Source organism: Andrographis paniculata, unplaced genomic scaffold (assembly GCF_009805555.1).
Source record: "Andrographis paniculata isolate CXL003 unplaced genomic scaffold, ASM980555v1 Contig86END, whole genome shotgun sequence".
In the NCBI taxonomy this organism is placed as follows: Eukaryota; Viridiplantae; Streptophyta; class Magnoliopsida; order Lamiales; family Acanthaceae; genus Andrographis; species Andrographis paniculata.
Genome location: NW_026137624.1, coordinates 5342732 through 5365829, shown reverse-complemented (window position 1 = coordinate 5365829; position 23098 = coordinate 5342732). Strand labels below are relative to the sequence as shown.

General features: G+C 31.9%; 3 protein-coding genes across 3 annotated transcripts; 2 read left to right on the top strand and 1 right to left on the bottom strand.

Annotated features, from left to right (window-relative positions):
* Window positions 1-3751: 3751 nt before the first annotated feature.
* Window positions 3752-7752, top strand: LOC127242059 (uncharacterized). Its single transcript, XM_051261390.1, has 9 exons — window positions 3752-3838; window positions 4363-5011; window positions 5114-5323; window positions 5404-5916; window positions 6002-6199; window positions 6341-6510; window positions 6589-6769; window positions 6854-7132; window positions 7213-7752. Exons 1-9 carry the CDS (start codon window positions 3786-3788, stop codon window positions 7462-7464), a joined length of 2505 nt encoding a protein of 834 aa, XP_051117347.1. The 5' UTR covers window positions 3752-3785; the 3' UTR covers window positions 7465-7752.
* A 1239-nt stretch (window positions 7753-8991) lies between these two features.
* Window positions 8992-11677, bottom strand: LOC127242058 (uncharacterized). The gene is made up of 6 exons (XM_051261389.1): window positions 11635-11677; window positions 10511-11301; window positions 10149-10354; window positions 9326-10075; window positions 9141-9143; window positions 8992-9036 (listed from the first exon to the last, which is right to left on the bottom strand). The coding sequence occupies exons 2-6, from the start codon at window positions 11217-11219 to the stop codon at window positions 8992-8994; spliced, it is 1713 nt and encodes a 570-aa protein (XP_051117346.1). The 5' UTR covers window positions 11220-11301; window positions 11635-11677.
* Window positions 11678-18585: 6908 nt separating this feature from the next.
* Window positions 18586-19666, top strand: LOC127242294 (transcription factor TCP4-like). Its single transcript, XM_051261778.1, has one exon. It carries the CDS (start codon window positions 18650-18652, stop codon window positions 19562-19564), a length of 915 nt encoding a protein of 304 aa, XP_051117735.1. The 5' UTR covers window positions 18586-18649; the 3' UTR covers window positions 19565-19666.
* The last annotated feature ends 3432 nt before the right edge of the window (window positions 19667-23098 follow it).

Genomic DNA, 23098 nt, shown 5'->3' with positions numbered 1-23098 from the left:
ATATAATATATATTTTTTAAAAAATAAATAAAACATTTAATATAAATTATTTTTTTATATTATCAATACGATGACTATAAAATAGACGTATCAAACTAAAACGTTAAACAAATACGCCGATAGGTTCCACTAGATATAAGTTTTAAAGTTATTTTAAAAAATAATAATATTTGATGTAATATTCTATATAAACAAAAAATTATTTAATGCAAATTATTATAAAAAAAAATTATTATCGATAAATAATGTTAAAAAAATTATAAGTATCTATATAAACATAACTTAATTAGTTAATTTCACTAAATATACTCTCCATTGATCCCACTTAAATAACTACAAAAATATAAAATTAATAGTAAAAAATAATATAAATTAATAATTAATTTGAGACTATACAGACTATAAATGAAAATTTGCTATTTTGTTGAGATAAATTTAAATGAAAATTATATTTATTAAGATCGTTGAATTTAAAATTATGTTTATGTTAATAGTGTATTAAATATCACATTGAACAATTGGATGAATAGTGTATTAAACATCACATTTAAAAAATTGGATGAATAATGTATTTAAAATAATGATTTACGGTGATTTCAAACTAAAATTAACATTATTCAATAATTACAATTTTTCATAAAAAAATTATTGTTTATTTTCACAAAACATCATAGCAAAATATTATATAAATAAGAACAATTTATTTCAAAGCATTTTCAAATTACAACAACAAACAAAAAACCATTTTTCATAAAAATAATTGTATTAATTTTGTATTATTTTTATGTATGTACTTTTTGGATGTGTTTGTTTGGAGGTTTAGATTTTAAATTGAAATTTGAATAATAAAAATTTTGAATTGGAATAGTCGTATAATGTGGTATAAATAAGTGGAGATGTGATGTTTTGAATACAAAATTGATTTTTAGTATAATATAAAAAATAAAAAATAGATTTTTGATTTGATATTGTTGAAAAAGAAAATTGATGAATAATGGATTTTTGGGGAAATCCCTCAAACAAACACACCCTTTGTATTATATATGGGAATCGTGTCAATAATATAAAAAATAATAGTATTTTGAATTATTGACCTTTGTGGATGAATAATATATATATATATTTATACTCTCTCCGTCCCAATACAATAGTCTTGTTTACCATTTTTGTCCGTCCTAAAATAATAGTTTCATTTTCATAAATAACTATATCACTGTAAAATTATCTTTACCTTTTCATTATTATTATACAATTGTCGTTACTTTTTACATTAATACACTCACAAATGCTAAAAAAGTCTTTTACCTGTATTTTATACCCACTACTAATATAATATCAATATTCATTAATTTCGTGTTAAACTCAACACAAAGTATAATTTTGGGACGGAGAGGAGTATTATATATTATAGTAATACATATCATATTATTTTATAATATTTGTAGAAAATCTTATCATCTAAAAGTAATTTGGGTGAACAATTATGATAAATAAAGACAACGGGTATAATTATACAAATGATCTATGTAAAATTTCTAATGTTATCTTATATTAGTAAAATAAAATAAATAAAATAGATGATATATTGAGTTTGTTCATCCAATTTATAAAAAAGTATTATCTTCGTCCACTGTTAATTTATCCATTTAATATTAATATTTGAATATTAATTATTATATTAAAATGTAGTATAAATTTAGGAAAAATAAAAAAAATACTTTCTTTGGTGTCTTATAATACTAATGTAACTACATTTGTACAAAAAATTATACAAATATAAGGATATTTTTAATGTTAAAAAACGATAACGCCAAATATAAATAGATAGATTGATGGTGGAGGGAGATAGTATAATTTTTTATTATTATTACCAAAATTAGATATATACCTCTATTCATACAATATATATATATTATTTTATTTATATAAAAAAATCAATAATTTAATATAAAATATTATTTTATATTTATTTATACGCTTTCGGCTTCTTTTATCTAACATCATAAACATCTAAAGACAAAAATACTAAAGAAACATATCCTATATATTACTTGTATTGTATGGATAGATGATGTTGACAATTTATTTTTTAATATTTTAAAAAACAAAAATGATATTTATACATATTTTATTTTAATTTAAAGAGTTTATTTGATTGTAATTTAAAATTGATTTGAAATAAAAAGTTAATTTAAGTTTTTATTTAAATAGTATTTTAATGCGATATTTTATAAAATAAAATAATAATATATTTTTATTAAAAATTGTATTAGTGAGTAGTATTTATTTTAATTTAAATTTATAAAAGAACAAATAAAAGGAGTTTATGCAATATATAAAATGTAATTGTATTTTATGCATTTTTAATTTGATACTTAATTCTTTTTTCTAAAAAAAATTATTATTTAATAATAATAATAATGACAATCAATAATAATTTATTCAAATTGAACTGTCTATAATTAATTTATTCTTTTATTTAATTCGTCCATTTGAAAAGAAAATATTTATTTTTAAATTAAATATAATAAATATTATATTCTAATAATAGTTGATGATAGTTTTAATATGTAAAAACTATTTTATATTTTTTGTAAAATCAAAATAAAAGTATTGATATAAATATGATGAGATTTGTAATTTATAGTGGAGTCATACATAATTAAAAAAAAAATAGATATTTTATATTTGCACAATAAAAAATAGCAAATTGTATACTTATATTTGTGCTCATTTATTTTTTATTTATCTATTATAAAAAATATGGATACTTTTTTTTAAAAAAAAATAAAAAATCATATCACCTTTTTATTCATTTTAATAATTTTTTCCTATTTTTTTCTTTTACCATAAAAGACAAAAAACGCAATGGGTGCGTTTGTTTACTAATATTGTTTGAATTTTTTATTTTTTTTAATTTTTTTTAATATAAAGTATAGAAAATTATATAAGTAATATAAAAATAATAAGTATATATAATATATTATTTTTTTTAAGAGAAAATATATTTTAGAAAAATTGTGAAAAACAAATCCAAAATATTACCAAATAAATATATTTTTACATGATGAAGAAAGTAATATTCTATTTCCTCCGTCCCCTTAAATTGTTCATATTATTGTACACACGAGAATTTACATAAAGTATAATTAGTATATAATTAAAAAGTATATTACAAAAAAATAATTTTAAATTAAAATTAAGATACCTAAATAATATAATTAAAATTATAAAATTTAAAATATAATTAAAATAAATATTTATATATTTTTTTAAAAAAAATAACAAATTTAAGACGAACATTAATGAAACTTAAAAAAAAAAATAATTGGGATTGAGGTAATAAAATTTAGGGAGACTTGGACTAAAATCCCTGTCAGTGTATTTTGCTTGCAATTCAGTCCCCATTGTAAATTAATTGATCTGCAGTCCCTACTTTATTGATTAGATATGTTATAACTCCCTTCTTGTATTTTCTACTCAATCACCATCGTATATGCAACATGTACTTACGATTGATTAATAAATACTCCCAATTTTATAATATATACCTACATTACCTCCCGCTCTACCCCCAGTATACGATTAGATAATTCCATTTAAATACTGCGTACCTTATTTTGTGATTTTTTTTTAAAAAAAAATCACAGAAAATATGCACGATATAAAAACTGAAACATTCCCTAACTCCCCTCACTCACTCTCCGTTCAAGCCCTAGTTCTTCGAGAAGGAAATCGTCCCTCGCGAACTCGACGATCAGCAGTAAGACATTTTGTTCAGCGAAATGGTGAGAAAAACCGCGAATCCGCCGCGATCCCCCACGAGGAGTTCAAAAAAGTAAGTGTCTGGTCGAAACCCTTTTCGTTTTATGATTTTGTTGACAATCGAATTTTATATCGTAGTTTACTCGATTGTTTGGGGTAGAAGCCTTGGTCCCGTGTTTGTATGCCTCGGTTTAGTGATGAGGAGCCCTGGGTGTTCGGTGTTGTGTTAGTTCAACGGGTGGTTTGAAATTGTTCGAATTTTTGGCCAGGAAACCCGGTTCGGCCGATTTTGGGTGATTTTATCTGTTTTTATCTTTGATTTTGTTAATTTTGGAGATGTATATTTTGTTTAGTTACTCGAAGTTGCATATTTTAGGTTTTTTGGTGGATTGTTCGGTAAATAGTCATATTTGTGGGTTGATAAATGCGGTAATATTAGGCACCAGGAGTTTCATTTGTTTGGTCTAATTTGCCAATTAATATACCTGAACGGCACTGTTGTATACTCAGAATGCTTTTTTACTCCTGCTAAATTGTGAAAAACTTTTAACTAAATTAGAGATTTGGGTAACGTGGACTTATGGTTTTTACTTACAGGCCAGGCAAGGAGCACAAATCGGTGATCAGCCGATTTGCATTACCTTTTTTTCATAATGAGCTGGCCAAACTGAAGCAACACATGAGAGACCAACACATCGCAGCTATAAACATGACACCATTCGGGCATTTTCTGGATTGCCCGAAAATGAAGTTTCCATGGCACCGACTTGTTGCCCTCGTCAATAGCTTCAGTTCGGAATCTATGTCCTTCAAGATTGGAAGTGACATTGAGCTTCCGTTTGAAGTTGAAGAATATTCTGTAGTCTTAGGATTACACGCGAAAGGAGTCTACGTGACCGAAAATACATCGGTCGAAAGCGAATGGTTTGTTCGAATTTTTGGGAGCAAGCCACGTTCTGTAACCCGCGGGCAGGTGTTGCAGAAGCTGCGTGAGGCTCTGTTGCAGGGGCTGGAGCCTCTTTCTGTTGCGGATGTTGCTCGTCTTTTTATTATGTTTGTTTTTGCAAATATTTTATTTTGTTCTGCGAATTATTCTGTACCCCTTTTTTTGTTACCGTATGTGGAAGACCTGAGTGCGATTGGTGACTACGCGTGGGGACCCGCGAGTCACCGTTATCTGTTGAAGTCTATAAGCGACTTCAAGTCCGGGAAAAAATATTTGACAGGCTGCACCGCGGGTTTGTTGGTAAGCAATGTAATATCGGATTTGTTAATTTTTTCTACTTATTTTGGTATATTGCACAATATGTATTATTGTTGGCAGTAATGTCTATTACAATATGTGCAGGCCTGGTTCAATGAGAGGGTCCCAACTCTGGACAAGGCACGGTGCCTTCCGAAGGTACCGCGTCTCTTTCGGTGGCTGAATAGCCTCGGTCCAATGTCCAGGGTTCATGCAGTTGATGAACTGACTTCCATAAAGTGGTCCGATGTTCAGGAATTCTATCGGATAGGCACGGAAGAAAAGTTCGTTCGTGCTATTTGTCATGCTTCAGAGGTAAATGCATTATTCAATGTTGCTACCGTTGTAAATGGATAAAATAATTTCTTATATGACATTATTAACATATGTTGCAGGAAGCAGCGCAGGAAATTGCGGCTTTGAAGGTGGAGCTGCGGAAGAAAGACACTGCAATTGCCAGACTTGCTCATAAATTACAAAGATCTAGAGCCGGTGTTGTCGATGACGACAGTGAAGGTGAGGGTGAGGACGAGAGCGATGGCGAGGAGGGTGATGCAAACTATGGGGATGAAGAGACAGCAGACCGGATGGCTGTGGAGTCTGAGCGGAAAGAGAAGCAGGCCGACATGGAGGAGAAGCAAGGTCAGGAGGAGGAGAGTCAGGGTGAAGAGGAGGAGGAGGAGGAGAAGGAGGAAAAAACTGGGGAGGAGGAGAGGCAGACTGAGGAGGATCCCGAGGAGGCAGCGGAAGAGCAAGCGAATACCGAGCGCCGAAGCAAAAAAAAAATGGACATCCTTTTGGCCGAAGTTGATCCGATAAACGAGTCAGATGACGAAGGGGTTGGTAGCCTGCTAGAGTTTAACCAATTGATGGCCATTGTTCCTTATGTTGCACCGATAGATGTCAAGGTAAGCTAATTAATATAGTAATTACAATTTGTCCGGTCGTAGTTGTCTATCTGTTGAATGATTATTTGCTTTGTTGAAATTGTAGCAGGGCGATGACTCCGACCGTGAGACTTGTAGCAGGGCCGCAGATTCATCGATTGTACGTGGTGTAATGGCACGTAAGGATCGGAAGAGAAAGAAGAAGCCTGAATTCGTGACACCCGTGTCGACACCGCGAATTGAGAAAGCGAGAAGAACACGGAGGGCGAAAGGAAAGTCAGCGGTCGACGTCAATAATGAGCAGGTACGTAGTTCCATACAAATATAAGTCGTCTGGCTCAAAATACTTCAGATAGATTCATAAATACCTAGTGTTTCTGCGTCAATACCTGTACAATAAATACAGATACCTACGGAAACATGATTATCTTAATTGTTGGTTCAGGAACCATTTGTCGTCGGCGACGACGGGGACTCGGATGCTAAGGTTGTAGCAGACCCTGGAGCACAAAAGTGGGAGGGATATCGCAATAACGACAGCTACTGTGGAAAGGGTTCCTTATCTGAGGATGAGACGAACACCATTGAACATTTTCTCGCGTCATTCGCTGTCCGGTATTGCTATTCACTCTTACGGTTTTATATATTTTTCTCAATCAATGTATTTATCCGTTTGCGACTATCATGTTGTAGGGACACTGTATGGCAGCAGGGCGTCGTGTCTGTCTCGGCCGATGCCGTTTTAGAACTACTGTTTGACGAAGCTGTGAAAGGCGAAGTCATCGACGCGTACCTATATCATCTATGCAGCAATGAATATCAGCTCCAACACAATCCGCAGGTGCGGTGTGGTTGTGTGCCATGGTTCGTAGCGGTGAGTATCCTGTTTGGAATTTATACGGTTAGTATTACAAATCACATTGTTATTATTGCGTTGATTGCTGTGTTCGATTTTCAGAAAGCCGTGAACGACGCGCTATCACGACCAAGCAGGGGAGCGAAAAAGCCGAGCATCAATAAGGGTAATGTACTCGCGTTTGCCAACTCGCTGCAAGTGACCGTAGGCCAAGAGATTGCCGGAATCATGGACAAAATCCGGTCTGGGTGCCGGTACATATTTCTACCCGTACACACCCGGTTCCACTGGCATCTCTGCATACTGGATACCGTCAAACGTGTTGTGTTGGAGTGTAACTCAATGCGCGACCCCTTCGGGCAGGGGAATGCAAAGAAATTGGTACGTCTTTCGAATGATCATAATTAATTGCCTATGGGTAGGGTGAATGCCTTAACGAAAGAGTAACGTTATTTGTGCAGACGCGATTTTTATCGTTGTATATGAACGCGTCACGACTATGGCCTATGGTCAGCGACATGCCCGAGTACATTAGATGCCGACACCAGGGTGAAACGTTGGACTGTGGACCTTTAGTCTGCATGTTCGCAGAGTGTTATGCGCGGGCAGGTCCAGATGTCAATGTCGTTGGTGTCCTCGGCGAGGACTTCGGCGATGTCAAGAGCTACCGAGGCACGATTGCGGCGAGGATATTGAAAGGTCCCCCCTTCTGAAACGTAGACCCCGATGGAAAAATAGGGCAGGTTAACACATGTAATGAATTTGGATTGATTTGGGAAGTTTTTGCGTTGTGTGGCGAGGTGATGGATTTGTTGAATGTCTTCAGTTTGGATTGATCTGGGAAGTTATTGTGTTGTGTGGAGGTGATGGATTTGTTTAATGTCTTCAATTTGGATTGATCTGGGAAGTTATTGCATTGTGTATCGAGGTGATGGAATTGGTAAATGTCTTTTATGTGGATTGATTTGTCATCTTCATTATATACCTGCGTTGTGTGGTGATACCCGTTGATAGCTTTTATGTGCCTACGGAAAACTAGTATGTACTTCCATTTATATATTACATGCTCCAGTCATTTGCGTTTGTGGGACTGGTCATTTCTTTTGCACTGATCACTGAAATAGCGTTCACTTTGAATCAGTTCAACCGTGTCGGCGTTTCTCATAAAACCCTACTGGACGCCATGTTTTAATCGACCGGAGATACTGCAAGGGCTTACTCGTTAATTTAAAACAAACAATACTAAAAAAACATGATAATATTACAACAAAATATTTGTGCGGGACATAGGTGTCTGGTAATTGCGTGTGGGCCAACGTCTAGATTACAATCAACTATTTCCTGCGGAATGCTAAGCAACACGTGGTTACAGATAAGTGCTACTATACCTACAACTACGATACCTACAACTACAACACAGATGCCCGCATACGCAATCTGTGTACCCCGTTCAGCGAGTCTGGTACTTAGCTCAGATGCATAAGTAACGGAGTCATTACTAAAAATACCCTATAGTATCTATTATGTACCTACGGAAATAGCCTTTATACTTCCGTTACCATTTCAAATGCTCTGGTGCCCTGCGGGTGGGGACTCGGCCTTTTCTCTTAAAATATTCATGAACTGATGGTAAGAGTGTATTGGCTTAACCATGGTAGCGTTTCTCGTCAACCCCATAATCTTGACATACGTGTTTTAGGCCACAGATTATACTTACATCGCTTACCCGTTAATTGAATTAGAACACAATAGAATAGACACGATAATATAACCACAATATAGTTGTGTGGCATATGGAAGTCTGGTACGTAGCTGTGTGCTGAATTTTAATCAATACTACGCCTCCAAGTTATTACACGGTAATACAATTTGAATACTGTATAAACAAAATAAAATATGGTTACTACTCGGACCGCAACCCTATATGTTGGAATCATTATTCATATACCCTCTGTAAGCTATTGCGTACTTAAAACAACCGTGACATTATACTTCAGTTGCAATTATGTATGCCCCGGTTACCTGTGGCTGGGGAAACGGTCTTTTTTTTTCTTTTCTTCAAGTAGCATGTATTTACTGCTGATGGTTAAAGAAGGCATCAACAAATACTTAAGTTGTATGACACATGCAGTTGGTTAGTATGACGAGTTTAATACAACAACTATACCTCCTAGTAATAACCCAAAAATAGGATAGCATGTACTTTCAAAACAATTAGATATTACATTAACCATCCGTCCCTACAGAGCTACATAATCAAATGCCTCAGTACATGAAAAATATACCTGCAGAATATAACTATGAACCTTCACAACTTCATCATATACCTGCGTGAGAGGGCTACATACCACTTACGACTGCAAATAAGTCGATGGATCCAACCGGTTACATCCTAGAGACACAAAAAACAATTACAATATAGCTATTGAATATGTACCTACTGTCTTAATATATACTCCTGGAAGCCAAAAAGATGTACAATGAAAAAAAGGTTCGCTAATCTATTCGTTGCTTGCAACTTCTTCTATTATGTCCAAGACGCCCACAACGACCACATTTTCGTGCATTCTTTACCTGCTGGGACTCGAACCTTCGCTTCTTTGGCCGGCCTGGTTGGACAGACGACGGAGGAGGGTGAATTTGGTCCGCCTCAATTTCAACAATCACGTCCATATCATGTGTCGGTACGGGATTTATTGGCTCCTGGTACGTTTTTCTGTAGCATTCAATGCTATAGTAAAGATCGCAAAAATCATAAATTGACATACTGCATTTTTCAATGCAAGCGCAGGCATGCTTGCAGGGCAATCGGAACATTTGCCATTCTCGACAAGAGCATTTGCGCGCCTCCAAATCGACTGCGTATCTTTCATTACAATCTGTTACCTCGAATACAGTTCTAGAGGATGAACTGCACTGTAGCCGTCGAGACGCCATGTACGATAGTGCCAACTTGCTCTCCTGTTTTGGACAGAGCCTTCCGTGCATTATCTCCGACTTTTCGCGGCGTTCATTCATCATTACCATCACTTGCCTTCTAATGGTATCCAACATCCCAACGAATGGCATTGACCTCGCGGACCTCACCCAACTATTCCATGACTCAGCAATGTTATTATTTATTATTCCCCAACGAGTGCCTCTGAATAGTGAATTTGCCCAACATTCTGGGTGTGATTGGGTAATGAAGTCCCTGGCCAATGGCATTGATTCGACCACAGAACTAATGTGGTTTTCGAAATCTCTCCTCAACGGAGCATAGGCGGCCTTATTGAAGACAGCGGTCCATCGCTTCTTATTATGCATTGGGTATCTCCGCATAACCTAAAAAAAAGACATTTTATGGCTGATCATAACCAGTGATGTTCATTACAAATTACTATTGACGTACATATACCTGGGTACGGAAGTTGTCCACTAAGTGTCGGAGACAGTACGCATGATGTGCTCCGGGAAAGACGCACGAGATTGACTTTAGTAAACCCGAGTGCCGATCCGAGAAGAATGTGTACTGTTTCCAATCCGTGCGTCCCTCACATTCTAAAACAGATCGCAGCTTCCAGCAAAACCACTCCCAATTTTCATCATTTTCCGTAGACACAGCTGCAAGTCAACAAATAAGAACACAAATAACTACAAAGGTTTCCAACATTTAAGGGTACATACGTGCCTAAAGAGAGCATGGAAAACAGCATACACGAACAGCTATACCCAGCATTCTAACAAAATGACAACTGTAGCTAATATCAAATTACGTACCAGAAAATGCTAAAGTAAACATCCCATCATCCCCATCCACTGCAATTGCACTTAGCAGACACCCTTTGTGTTTGTTTTTTATATGTGTCCCATCAAGAAAGAGTAGGGGCCTGCAACCCCTCAAAAAACCCAGCCGGCATGCACCTAAACAAACAAAAAGGCGTTGGAAACGTTTGGTTGCCTGCTCAACTTCGCAGTCTATAATACTTCCCGGATTTGACTCCCGAAGTGCATGACAGTACCACGGAAGTTGTGAGAAACTGTCTCTACCTCCACCATTAATTGCCCTTATCGCATTCTCTTTGCCACGCCATGCTTTATGATATTTCACGTCAATCCCATAATCTGTTTGGATATGCTCCCGGATGTCGGATGCCTTATACGCTGGCATAGAACGTATCTTATCTTTGTAGACCTCAGAAATCCAGTTCGCATCGGCTGCTGGATGATCTCTTGATTGCAATAGACTCATAGTACATGTGTGATGTAAATTGCACTTACGAATGCTGAATGATGCATCACGAGCATGGAAGGATGCATAAATACGCCAACCACAGCCTTTGTCGATGCACACCGCAATAATTTTGCTCGAATCATTCTTTTGGTACCTGAAGTGTTTCTGAGTGGCAATAGAATAATTCTTCAGTAACTTTCTAAACTCCTGCGGTCCCTTGAATGTCTGCCCTTCCCCGACAATGCATCTCTGCATTGCAATTAGACTAGTACTTTCGTCGGGAATAAAGATACCATCGGCGCAATCTTCGTTCAATCCAGAACATTCGGCCTCACCCCTACATTACAAATACAATAATAAGAATGAAAATTATATCAGATGTAAGTAGTTCTAATTTTATATGGTAATAGATATTTTCAGAGTAAATGGAAAAACATGGGTACCCATCTTACTCAACCGAGTATGTCCACGGTGTCTATGGTTACCTACCGTGTCATCCAGGGTATTTAAAAGAACAACTGCATCTATTCACCGCAGCAGGCTACGTGATGCAGTAAATGCCATGGGCTACAGAAATTTCAACGCATCGATCATGGTACACCTACCTAAACCGGATTGCTAGAGGATATTGACAGTGGCGTGTGAAGAAGGAGTGAAAATCGTTAAATACCTTCAAGACGTTATATCCCCACTACATATCTTTACAATCTCTTCAGTGGTTCGTTCTGCACCGCGCTACTACAAAATCGCGGAGGTGGATACTTACTACCTACAAACAACATCGCAACAATATACCACGGTATTGTTGTATGCCAATATCATGAAAGAATTATTACTAACGTAACCTATAAACAATATGTTTTTAGATGTGTTGAACATGACATTATAAGCGCTTACAGACTGCATTCTTACATACTGCATTATAAGTGCTTACAGACTGCATTCTTTCATAAGGAACAATTGTGACTGCATTCTATAACAAAGTTTAATAAAGACTACTTAATTACAAATGATGAGTAACGTACCTGCGTCCAACCGTGCTTCTGAGAGGCACGCTCTGGTGCTCGCTTCTGCACCGTGCAATCATATCCACAAACATTACCTTTAACAAGATATGCATTCTCCACATATTTGCGACATCATCGTCACACAATAACGTCACGTAGCTTTTCTGAATAGGTGCAATATATTGGAGTTTTACCGCCTCAATACTCACTTTATTCCATCTTTTCGATATATTCCGGTAAAGATCCTCCAGCGTGGTGCCCTCTTCTAAACGAATTACATGATGCTCACCTTCGTAGGAACATATAATTAATAATTTCAGACTACTTTGCTCCATGTCCATCGGAACCTAGCGATCCAACCGATGAACGTATGAACTATATTAGGTCGTATGGGCGATTAGATAATCTTACACAAAATACACTAAAATCATATGTTCTTACGGAATTCTAGTAATGTCTTGATCCTCAATAGCAACAAATTACTCATTTCACAAAATAAATATTACCCTTAAACCCTAAATAGCAACAAAATATATTATCAAAATCACCCAAAATAATACCCAAACATTTTCTTCCAGATAATAATTTTCCAACTAAGATATCGATACAAAAACACACCTGGTACATCTAATTTCGCCGGAGAACAAGAAAGACGGGCCAGGGAACCGGTGACAGCCTTCGGTAGTTCTTCGACCGAATCAATCGACACAAAAACACACTTGGTACATCTAATTTCACCGGAGACCAAGAAATACGGGCCACGGAACCGGTGACAGCCTTCGGTAGTTCTTCGACCGAATCAACCGACCGCCGACGACAGGGAACCGGAACAGGATTCGGAGAGTGCCCTAGGAAATTTTTCAATCGAACCAGACAAGAAGCTTACCTGTGCGGGATGTGGCTTTCGAGCTCACGGAAGAGGACAACGGCTTCACAAGAATTTTTTGCGCGAAGAGAAACAGAATGAAGAGAAATACGATTAGGGAGGAAGAAGAAGGAAGAAGGAAAAAGGGGGGAGTGCAGAGCAAGTTTTTATCATTAGGGACTGAATCCCAAATGATAAATGGACAGAGGGATTTTTGCCCAATTGTCCGTAAAATTTACGTTAAAAAAACAAATAAATAGAGTAATTAATAAATGGTCCTTAGGTTTGAGACAGGCAGACATATTCCTTTTGGTCAGAGTAATCATCATCCCATAATGCCTTTTTTAATTTCTGCTTTGAACAGCACAGTGCGTTATTTTATTTTAAAAAAATAAATATACTCCAACCGTTTTTTTTTTTTTTGTCTATTATTAAAAAAAAAACAATATGATATGCTCTATCCGTATTATAAATAGAATATTATTTTTTATTTTCGTCTGTTTTAAAATAAGGATATTATTTCTTTATTTAGTAATTGTACTACGTACTTAACATAATTAATACTTTTACAATACCATTATTTTTATATTACACAATTTAGTAGGGCCATTTTTATTTTTTTTACTATAAATTAATACAATACTAATATTCTAAAATTTACGTGCAAAAAGTAAATGTTACTTTTCTTTCGAGACAAAGGTAGTATATATTTTTATAAATATATATTGTTAATTATTATCTAAATTTTTATTCATTTTGTTTCTATTACTTAAAATCTTTTAATTTCTTTTTAGTAAAAAAATATTCTCGTCTCATAAGAACGATATTATTTTTTATTTTTGTCCGTCCTAAATTAAGAGTACCGTATTTTAATTTAATATTGTACTACGTAACTTACATAATAATATTTTATTACATTTTTTTTACTATTATTAAAGAAAATTTTTTAAAAAAAAAGAAGAAGTATATATTCACATTAAAATTGATGTAAAAAAATTTGTGCATATAACATTCTCTCTCTCTCTCTTTATGTTTAGATACAAAAATTTAGGTAAAGTATAATTAATAGGTAATTAAAAATATATTTGTAAAAATAATTATTATATAATAAAATAATTAAATAATTTAAATTAAAATGTGATTAAAGTATATAATTATATATATTTTTTTAAAAAAAATCAAAGTATACTGAGCGAACGAAATTAAAACAGTTGACACTTTATGTGAGACGAAAATAGTATTTTTTTAAAGAAAAAGAAAGTATAAAAGATAAGTATATTTTATCTTTTTTATCCAACAATATTAATATTTTTACACATAGAAACATTTTAATTTTTTTTAATTATGTATAGAAAGCAAATGATTACCTTCTCCACAACTAATGGGAAAAAAGTATATGTATTATACATGTGTTTATATGCACTAGCTCCTTCAATTTTTTATTTTTATTTTTATTTTTATTTATATATTTTTTTAAAATAGGGTTGGTACCTACGTAAATGATTGTTACTTAAAAAAGAAAAAAAGGTGTGTAGAAGATGTTAACTTAACATTATTTTTATTAAAGTTGGATTGATATATTATCATTAAAGTTGAATGAATGTTAATATTTAAATAACTCCCATCTATTTTTATTGAAAATAAAGATAAGTATTTCTTGAATCCAATTTTTATTATTCGTATGTATATATATATATACTTCATTCGTCCCGAAACTAAATATTTATTTGCTTTTTGTATGTAATTTTAGAAATATTAGTATTATATTGGGATATAGTAGGAATAAAGTAGAAATGACTAAAATAACCTTATTAGTATGTGTGATATAAAGGTAATAGCATTTGTGTAATATATTGTAAGTTGTAAGGGTATTTGTAATGTTAGGTAGATAGTACAGTTACTAAAAAAGGAAATTGATACTTTATTATGGGACGGACTAAAATAAAAAAATGGATACTTTGTTATGGGACGGATGATGTATTTTCTAAAAGTATATATTCCTTATGTTTCAATTTAAATAAATATTTTGATATTTTATAATATATTTAAAAATAATAATTTATTGATTAGTGAAAACTTGATGATTTAGATATTTTGTTATTTGTATTTAATATACTCCATCCGTCCCGTAAATATAGTCTTAATTGGGCTGAGTACAAGATTTAAGGAATATTGATATTATATTGGTAGTTGGTAAAAAGTACGGATAAAAGATTTTTTTGCCCTTGTGAGTGTAATAGTGTAAAAAGTAGTGGCAATTATGTAATAAAAATGAAAAAATAAATGTAGTTTTATGGTGATATGGTTATTTATGGAAATAAGACTATTGTTTTGGGACGAACAAAAATGATAAACAAGACTATTGTATTGGAACAGAGGGAGTATAAGTTAATTGTATATGTAATGATATGTTTGTAATTTATATAAAGTTAAATAATATTTTGGTATTAGTGTGTGATTACTTTTATTATAATAGAAAAGAGTAGCATTATTTAGTGAGACGAATGCAAATGGTAAAAATAATAATTTTAATTGGGACGGAGAGAGTAGTTAAATACAATACTTGTTTTATTTTTATGTTATACTAAAAATTAATTAACTTTATATGTAGAATATCACATTAATATTTATTTACATCCGAACACAAAATTCAGCACAATATTAACAAATATATAATATAAAGACAAATATATGATTAAAAACAAAAATATTACACATGTCTTACAATAGCTTGGTAGTTTGTTATGGCACGAAAGGAATATTAAATAGTTATTTATATAAATTAAATAATTATTTTAATTAATAATTTTCTTTTACCTATTTCAAAAATACCAAAACATGCCAAAAGTTGCCGGGCAAGAACGGATTGCAATATACGATCCATGCAGCATGCATGCACTGTCAATTTTGGCAGCTGCCATATAAAAAAAAAATATATATATATATATAGACATATAATAATTTTAATTATATTATTATTATCCCTTTGCATTAAAAAAATGTTTAAATTTTTTGACACGAATTTTAATATGAATATGCATTTTTTACTAAAATTTACTTTTTTTTATAGTAAGAAAATTTAAAATTGTACAACATCCGTCCTTTAACAATCTATCTGTTTGTTCCATAGCAAAGTATTTATTTTCTTTTTTTTAAGTAACTATACTATTTATTTAACATTATAAATATTCTTTTAATTTATAATATATTACACAAATGTCAAACATTTATAACAATAGTAATAAGGGCAGTTTAGTTTTTTTACCTTTATTTCTACCGCATTCTAATATAATACTAATATTTCTAAAATTTCGTGAAAAAAACAAATAGATAGATAGAAATGAGACGGATGGAGTATAATTTTACCAAAAAAAAATAAATGATAATAATTTTTTAAATGACAGACAACTTTATCTGTTACGTTTGCCTCTTTTTTTTTTTCCTCTTTTATAAACAAACTTTTGAATTTCCTTTTCGTTCCAAAGAAACATCCAAACACGGCCTTAGTAGGGATGCTCAACCACAACTAACTTCAATGGACAGTAGTTCATATTCACCTGTCAGAATACAGAGACTGCAGTGGTCCTGCTAAAGTCCTGTTTGGGATTTATGGAAAAAAAAATCAGAAATTACTTAGGCTATTGGCGCGGCTCCTCGTTCGGATATAGACAACTTTGAAAGCTCAATTTCATCTGCCCGTTGTAAAATAAGAGAGCATACAGCAGGTCCCGGGTGCCCAGGTCCCAACTCATTTCTAATATTCATAATACTTCTTAGAAACTATAATTTAATATAATATTGTTTAGAGTCTAAAGTCATTTATATAATATTTTGAATTTTTGTAGGGTCAAATAATATTATATATATATATATTAATTGTATTTTATATAACTTTTTAAATATATAAACAGCATAAAAAAAATTAAAATAAATTTATATCAATTTCACAATAACAATATACAACTAATTACTAACAAATATTTATAAAAAATTAATATATCAATAAATATAAAATTTACTATAAATATTAATTTAAAAATAAATATATATATAAGTTTTCTCTTATAAATATTATATTAAAATATTATTTAAATTATAATTTAAATAAAAAAAAAACTAATTTCAAAACAAAATCAAACACATGTATTGAAATATAAATGCGTATTGAAATAATATTTTGAATGCAAAATCAAATTTTGAATTGAGATAGTAATTTGATATGATATAAATGCGTATTGAAATAATATTTTGAATGCAAAATCAAATTTTATGAGAATAACAACTACTATATTTTTCGTGTAAGTGATTTTAATTATTTAATTTATGCTATTAACATTTTTTTCACAAAAATATTAAATCAAATACATATTTTTTATATTACACTAAGTATTAATTTTACATTTAAATTATCACATTAAACAACTATTTAAATTAAAAAATTTACTATTCAAATCAAAATTCAAACTCCAAAACAAACACACCCTTTTTACTTCATTGATTTTATGTATATATAGAATATCACATTCACCCCACTATTTAATTAAAGTAAAATAAAATTAAAAATCATCAAGTAAGCAAAACAAATCAAGTTTCATTGAAGTACGAGATAATTTAGAAAAATGTATAATTAGTAAATAATTTAAAAATATATTAGTAAAATTAAAATTTAAATAACTAATTAATTTAATTAAAATTTAAAAAAATATATAAAATATGAAATTTAAATGCAGTTAAAGTTTTAAAAGAAAAAAATAAATATATAATACCAAAAATATAGCCCGGCATAATTTTTCAATTGCGATTATTAAGAAGTAATAATATAAAATACAATATTTTATACAAAAGTAAAAAAATCAAAATACTCATTATAAAACGTCAAAAAATTAAAATACTAATTAAAAAAATCAAAATATTTGTTATAAAAAGTTAAATATTCAATTTAAAATAATATACTCCCTCCGTCCTACAACAAGAATACAATTTTCCATTTTTGTCCATCTCAATAAAAGAATATCATTTTCTAATTTAGTAATTGTACTACATACCTAACATAATTAATACTCTTACAACTTCCAATATATTACACAAATGTCATTATTTTTTTTTATCACACAATCTAATAGGTGCAATTTTTTTTTTCACTATAAACAAATATAATACTAGTATTAAAAAATCTACGTGTAAAAAATAAATATTACTCTGTTTGCGGGACGGATGTAGTATTTTATTAACGGAGCCAATTTGTTTTCTCAAATAATGAGAAAATATTTCATTATTTTCAAAAAATAAAATAAAAAATAAAAAATAAAAAAATCTCAATCAACACGAACTAAAAGTTGGGGGTGGGGGCGTGCCAAAGAAAAGCCTTCTAATGTAACTTCATTGTGCACAAAGATAGGAATTGCCTTTTTAATTTATTCATCCATTCCTTTTGTAGTTTTCAATAAAGTCTTCAAATTAGACATTTTTTCAAATTTTGCATCAAAAATAAACCCCACCTTTATATTACCTATATATATATATATATATATAAAATATTAACACACAAAACATCCTTTTATTTTTTATTGGTCAGATTAATAATATAATAATAAAAAAAAAGTAAAACCCTTTTTATCATTAACCTAAACAGTCATTATTCCCTCCTCTCTCTCTCTCTCTCTCTCCTCTCTCTCTCTAAATATATATATATATATCTATAGACCACTGCCTAATTACAGTCTTCATCACTTCTGGTACATTCTTTTCCTCCAACCCTAAATCACATGCATTAATTATATTATATATAAATAATTTAATTTAATTTAATTAAGATGGTTCCAAATTTGGGCGCCACAAAGAAGGAAACAGCCACCAATGGCAGCAAGGCACGTGGCACGGCTCCGCCGCCGACGTGGTCCCGGCTCAAGGACCCCCGGATCGTGTGCATGTCACGTGCCTTCGGCGGCAAGGACCGGCACAGCAAGGTCTGCACCGTCCGCGGAATCCGGGACCGCCGCGTCCGCCTCTCGGTCCCGACCGCCATTCAGCTCTACGAGCTCCAGGACCGGCTCGGCCTCAGCCAGCCCAGCAAAGTCGTCGACTGGCTCCTCGACGCCGCCAAGCACGGCATCGACGAGCTCCCGCCCCTCGAGGTCCCGGACGGATGCTTCGCCCAAATGATCAATTCTCACACTTTACATCAGAAACAAAACCCTAAAATCGGCCGGGACTTCCCCTGGAGCCCTAGTCCCAATTCCGACAAACTAATCGCCGGATCCGACGAATCCAGGCCGTTGGATCAACTCGAAAGGGCCTGTTTCCCAATTCCAGGGCAATCCAGGGACCAAAGCTCCTGTTTCCAGGTTCCAGGCCTGTACAATTCGATCCTGAGATTCGATACGTCCAATTTGGGACCCGGGAGCCCTGGAGTCCCCGATCAGGACGTTCGATGCGATCTGGGTCTTTTTCCGTTGCCGCCGTCGTCGGGATTTATGTCGCATTGTCAGGTTCTTGTTTGTCAGCCATCACAGGTAATGACGATGAACAATGGTGAGTTTTGTGTCCCTAAGCAATTATCTGATTTTTCGAATTCCGATCTTTCGTCGAATTCTGGCCGCGAATTTGGCGATCGGCCTGGAATGATGACGGCGGCGATGATGCGTGCATTCGGCGCGGCAACGGCGAATTTTTTTGGGTTGCCGGAAAATATTTCCGGCGAACAAAATAATAGTGAGTTTCATGCATAAGCTACTTGCATAGTTAATATATGTATGTATTCTTGTGTGTATATAGAGATTGATGTATATATAATATATATTGATTTATTTTTAAATTTTTTTGTGTGTAATTTGAGCTTGTATTATGATTGTTTTGGAATTGAAAAAAATATATATATATATGTATATATTATAATATTTATGAAAATTGCTTTGTTCCATGTTGCACGTGGTAACGGTGAATGTGTGTAAAAATGTGCATTTTTTAAGTTTAGTATATATTTTTTTATTTTTTTTGCTATTTCTCATAAATATATTTATTTTCTTTCCTAAAACTTCATCCAAAATTTTATTCAAAGTAAAAATTAAATTAAAAACATAATTTATTCGTCACTTGATAAGTATAAAGATTTTAATTTTTAAATAATTATATAAAATAAATAAATATTCAAGTGATATACTTATAAAAATATTATAAATTTTATAAATAATGTATTATATGAAAAATATTATTGTAATATATGATGTTTTTAAAAATAAAAAATTGATAAAAATAAAGTAGGAAACACAACCAGACAAGAGACGAAACTTTTTTGTTATTTGTTATGCACATAAAGGCATAGTTAAAGTAAAGTGGAAAAACACAAACAAACAAAGTGTACCTTTTATTATTATTATTATTTATTTTTATTTTATTTTTATTTTATCATTTGTTTAAACACATAATTAAATGCATGTACCACTTATAATAAATTAAAGATTACAATAATAAATTCAATAAAAAAATGGTATGAAAATAGACTCGTGACAGTGAAATTATGAGTTCAAACCATATTATATATATAAAAAATTATAATAATAAATTTTAAATTTTAAGGTTTAAATTCAGTATTGTAATATTATTCAAATTTTAAAAATAATTTTATAAAACATCCATTGTTATGTAGTACTTATATATATATATTATTATTGAGTTTTGATAAATAATTATTAGATATAATATTTTGTATGAAAAAATAAATATGTTAATAATCTTGTATTATAAAATTAATTGCATCACCCCATGAGAAAATTAAGCTATCTTGAGAATTGAATCGAACAATTTGAGAAATGCAATTAGAACTAACAAACTTAATTAAATTACCTTGAAATAATATAATATTATTTTGGAGTGTAATTTATTTATTTTAGTATATTTTTATAAAAAAATAAAATAATATAAAAAATGATATAAGAAACAAAACATAGCCCTATTATATGGGCTTTATATATTATATTACTATGCAGTTTTATAGTTCACAATATCTTTAGGGGGGTTCGGATAAATTGGGTTTGAGTTTGGTTTTTATTTGAATTTTATGATGGGTTTGAATTTTATTGTTTTTTTGTATTTGGATTTGGTTGGGGTTTTGGGAGTTTTGATGTGTATTGATTTGATGGATAATGAAAAAATAATATAAATGTGTATTAAATTTAATTGATAAAATTTATATTGTATGATTTGATTATGAATATATATTATACCCAATATATATATTTAAATTTTTATTTATTTGTATTATAAAAAAAATTATTCTCTACAAAATGACATATATATTGTATAAATTTTTTTCAATTTTAATTATTATAATTTTTTTATAATTATAATTTTAAAAATTTTATTATTTTATTAGAAAAAAAAAAGGGACAAAGCTAGGCTTTGTCATACAGTAAAATACCGTTTACACAGTAAAAATGTCTAAACCTAAGCTAAAGAAACAAGCCCTTAATTAAACTAGCTACTATTTTAACTAAAAAGCAACAAAAAAAAATTAAATTACACATACAAAAAGACACATACCCATTATCTTGAAATGAACATTCAATTAGACTGGGTGGGTGTGTTTTTGTGGGGGGGGGGGGGGTTGAAATAGTAAAAATTTTGAATTTGAATAATTGTATGATGTAATATAAATAGGTGTTTATGTGATATTTTGAATATAAAATTGATTTTTGGTATAATATAAAAAATAAAAAATAGGTGTTTGATTTGATGTTTTTTAAAGAAAAAAAATGAAATGAATAATGGATTTAAAATCCAATTTTCCAAACAAACACACCCTTATTAAAACAAATTAATTTAAGATTTATGTATGTATAGATATGAATTTGAAGAGGGAACAAGTATAAATAAAATGATTTAATTTTTAGGTTTATAATATAAATTGTTACAGTAACTTTATCATAGACATAACTGCATAGGAGCTAGGGGCAGTTGACCTTCCAATTCCTAAAATATAAGATTTTTAGAGTGTAAAAAATAATAAAATTATGTATTTTTTATTATTTTGCTTCCCTTATTTTTCAATTTTTTTTTATGTTATAGTGTAAAAAATAATAAATTTTTTGTATTTTTGTTGATTTATACTTTTAGATTTTAATATTTTTAGTAGAGATTATTGAATTTTATTAAATTTTTTTAAATATTTCTCTAAAAATTAATTTTTAGCTTTTTTTTTTCTTGTTTATCCGATTGCATTTAGAGAAATAAAAAAATAATATTAAATAAAAAAATGAATTGACATATTGCTTTCCTAAATTTTAGGGTTGGTTCTGTCACTGAATGACTGTATTTAATTTATTAAAAATTGAACATTGAAAATATATATTATATCTTATAAACACGAGTTTGTATCTGCCACTTGAAAAGTCTATCCTGCCCCTCATTTTGAAAATGACAATTTAGTCCTTAACCTATCTTTGTACTGGCTTGAAAAGACGAGATTGTACGGATCTGCCACTTGAAAAGTCTATCCAGCCCCTCATTTCGAAAATGACAATTTAGCCCTTAATCTACCTTTGTACTGGCTTGAAAAGACGTTTTGGAACCGTCGCCAGCAACCACCGTCAACCGCCCAAGACGAAACGTTTTGAAACATCATCTGGTCGGTTACATCAACCGCCTCGCCAAATGCCTCCACCAGTTCCACAACTCAAATAGCCCAACCGACCAATCCAGAGACCAATCGCTACACCAAAAGACTTCTTGGCCGCACCAACCAAGCGACCTGTCTATCCGCCTGCGGACCAGCTGACTTGCCTATCCGACCGCAGACCAACCGACCTACTTTATCCGACCGCAGACCATCAGACCTGTCTGTCCGACCTGCTAACCATCAGACCTGTCTGTCCGACCGCTACCTATCCGACCGAGGACCAACCGACCATACCAACCGACCGAGGACCTTCCGACCTGCCAATCCGATCGCTAACCAACCGACCTGATCATCCGACCGAGGACCAACCGACCAGACCAACCGACCGAGGATCTTCCGACCTGCCTATCTGACTGCTAACCAACGCACCTGACCATCCGACCGAGGACCAACCGACCTGTTCAACCGACCTGAGCGCAATTTTTTTTTCCTTTTCCACCCGACTTCGTGTCTATCTTCCTTTAAGATCCTGCTATCCTTATTATTATTTTTTGTGCGTAACAATTATCAAAGTTGAAATATCCTTGCTATTTTTGACATTTCAAAACTCATAAAGAGATGCAGGGTCACCCTTCTTATCTCAAACATT

What these genes read in the sequence shown, in the direction of transcription:
- LOC127242294 (XM_051261778.1), top strand. Translation starts at nt 18,650, where the DNA reads ATGGTTCCAAATTTGGGCGCCACAAAGAAGGAAACAGCCACCAATGGC.
- LOC127242058 (XM_051261389.1), bottom strand. Translation starts at nt 11,219, where the DNA reads ATGCAGAGATGCATTGTCGGGGAAGGGCAGACATTCAAGGGACCGCAG. An exon ending in GTTTACTTTAGCATTTTCTG is followed by an intron (nt 10,355 to 10,510) that starts GTACGTAATTTG and finishes GTTGACTTGCAG; the next exon opens with CTGTGTCTACGGAAAATGAT. An exon ending in TGGACAACTTCCGTACCCAG is followed by an intron (nt 10,076 to 10,148) that starts GTATATGTACGT and finishes TCTTTTTTTTAG; the next exon opens with GTTATGCGGAGATACCCAAT.
- LOC127242059 (XM_051261390.1), top strand. Translation starts at nt 3,786, where the DNA reads ATGGTGAGAAAAACCGCGAATCCGCCGCGATCCCCCACGAGGAGTTCA. An exon ending in GTGTGCCATGGTTCGTAGCG is followed by an intron (nt 6,770 to 6,853) that starts GTGAGTATCCTG and finishes TTCGATTTTCAG; the next exon opens with AAAGCCGTGAACGACGCGCT. An exon ending in AGGGGAATGCAAAGAAATTG is followed by an intron (nt 7,133 to 7,212) that starts GTACGTCTTTCG and finishes TTATTTGTGCAG; the next exon opens with ACGCGATTTTTATCGTTGTA.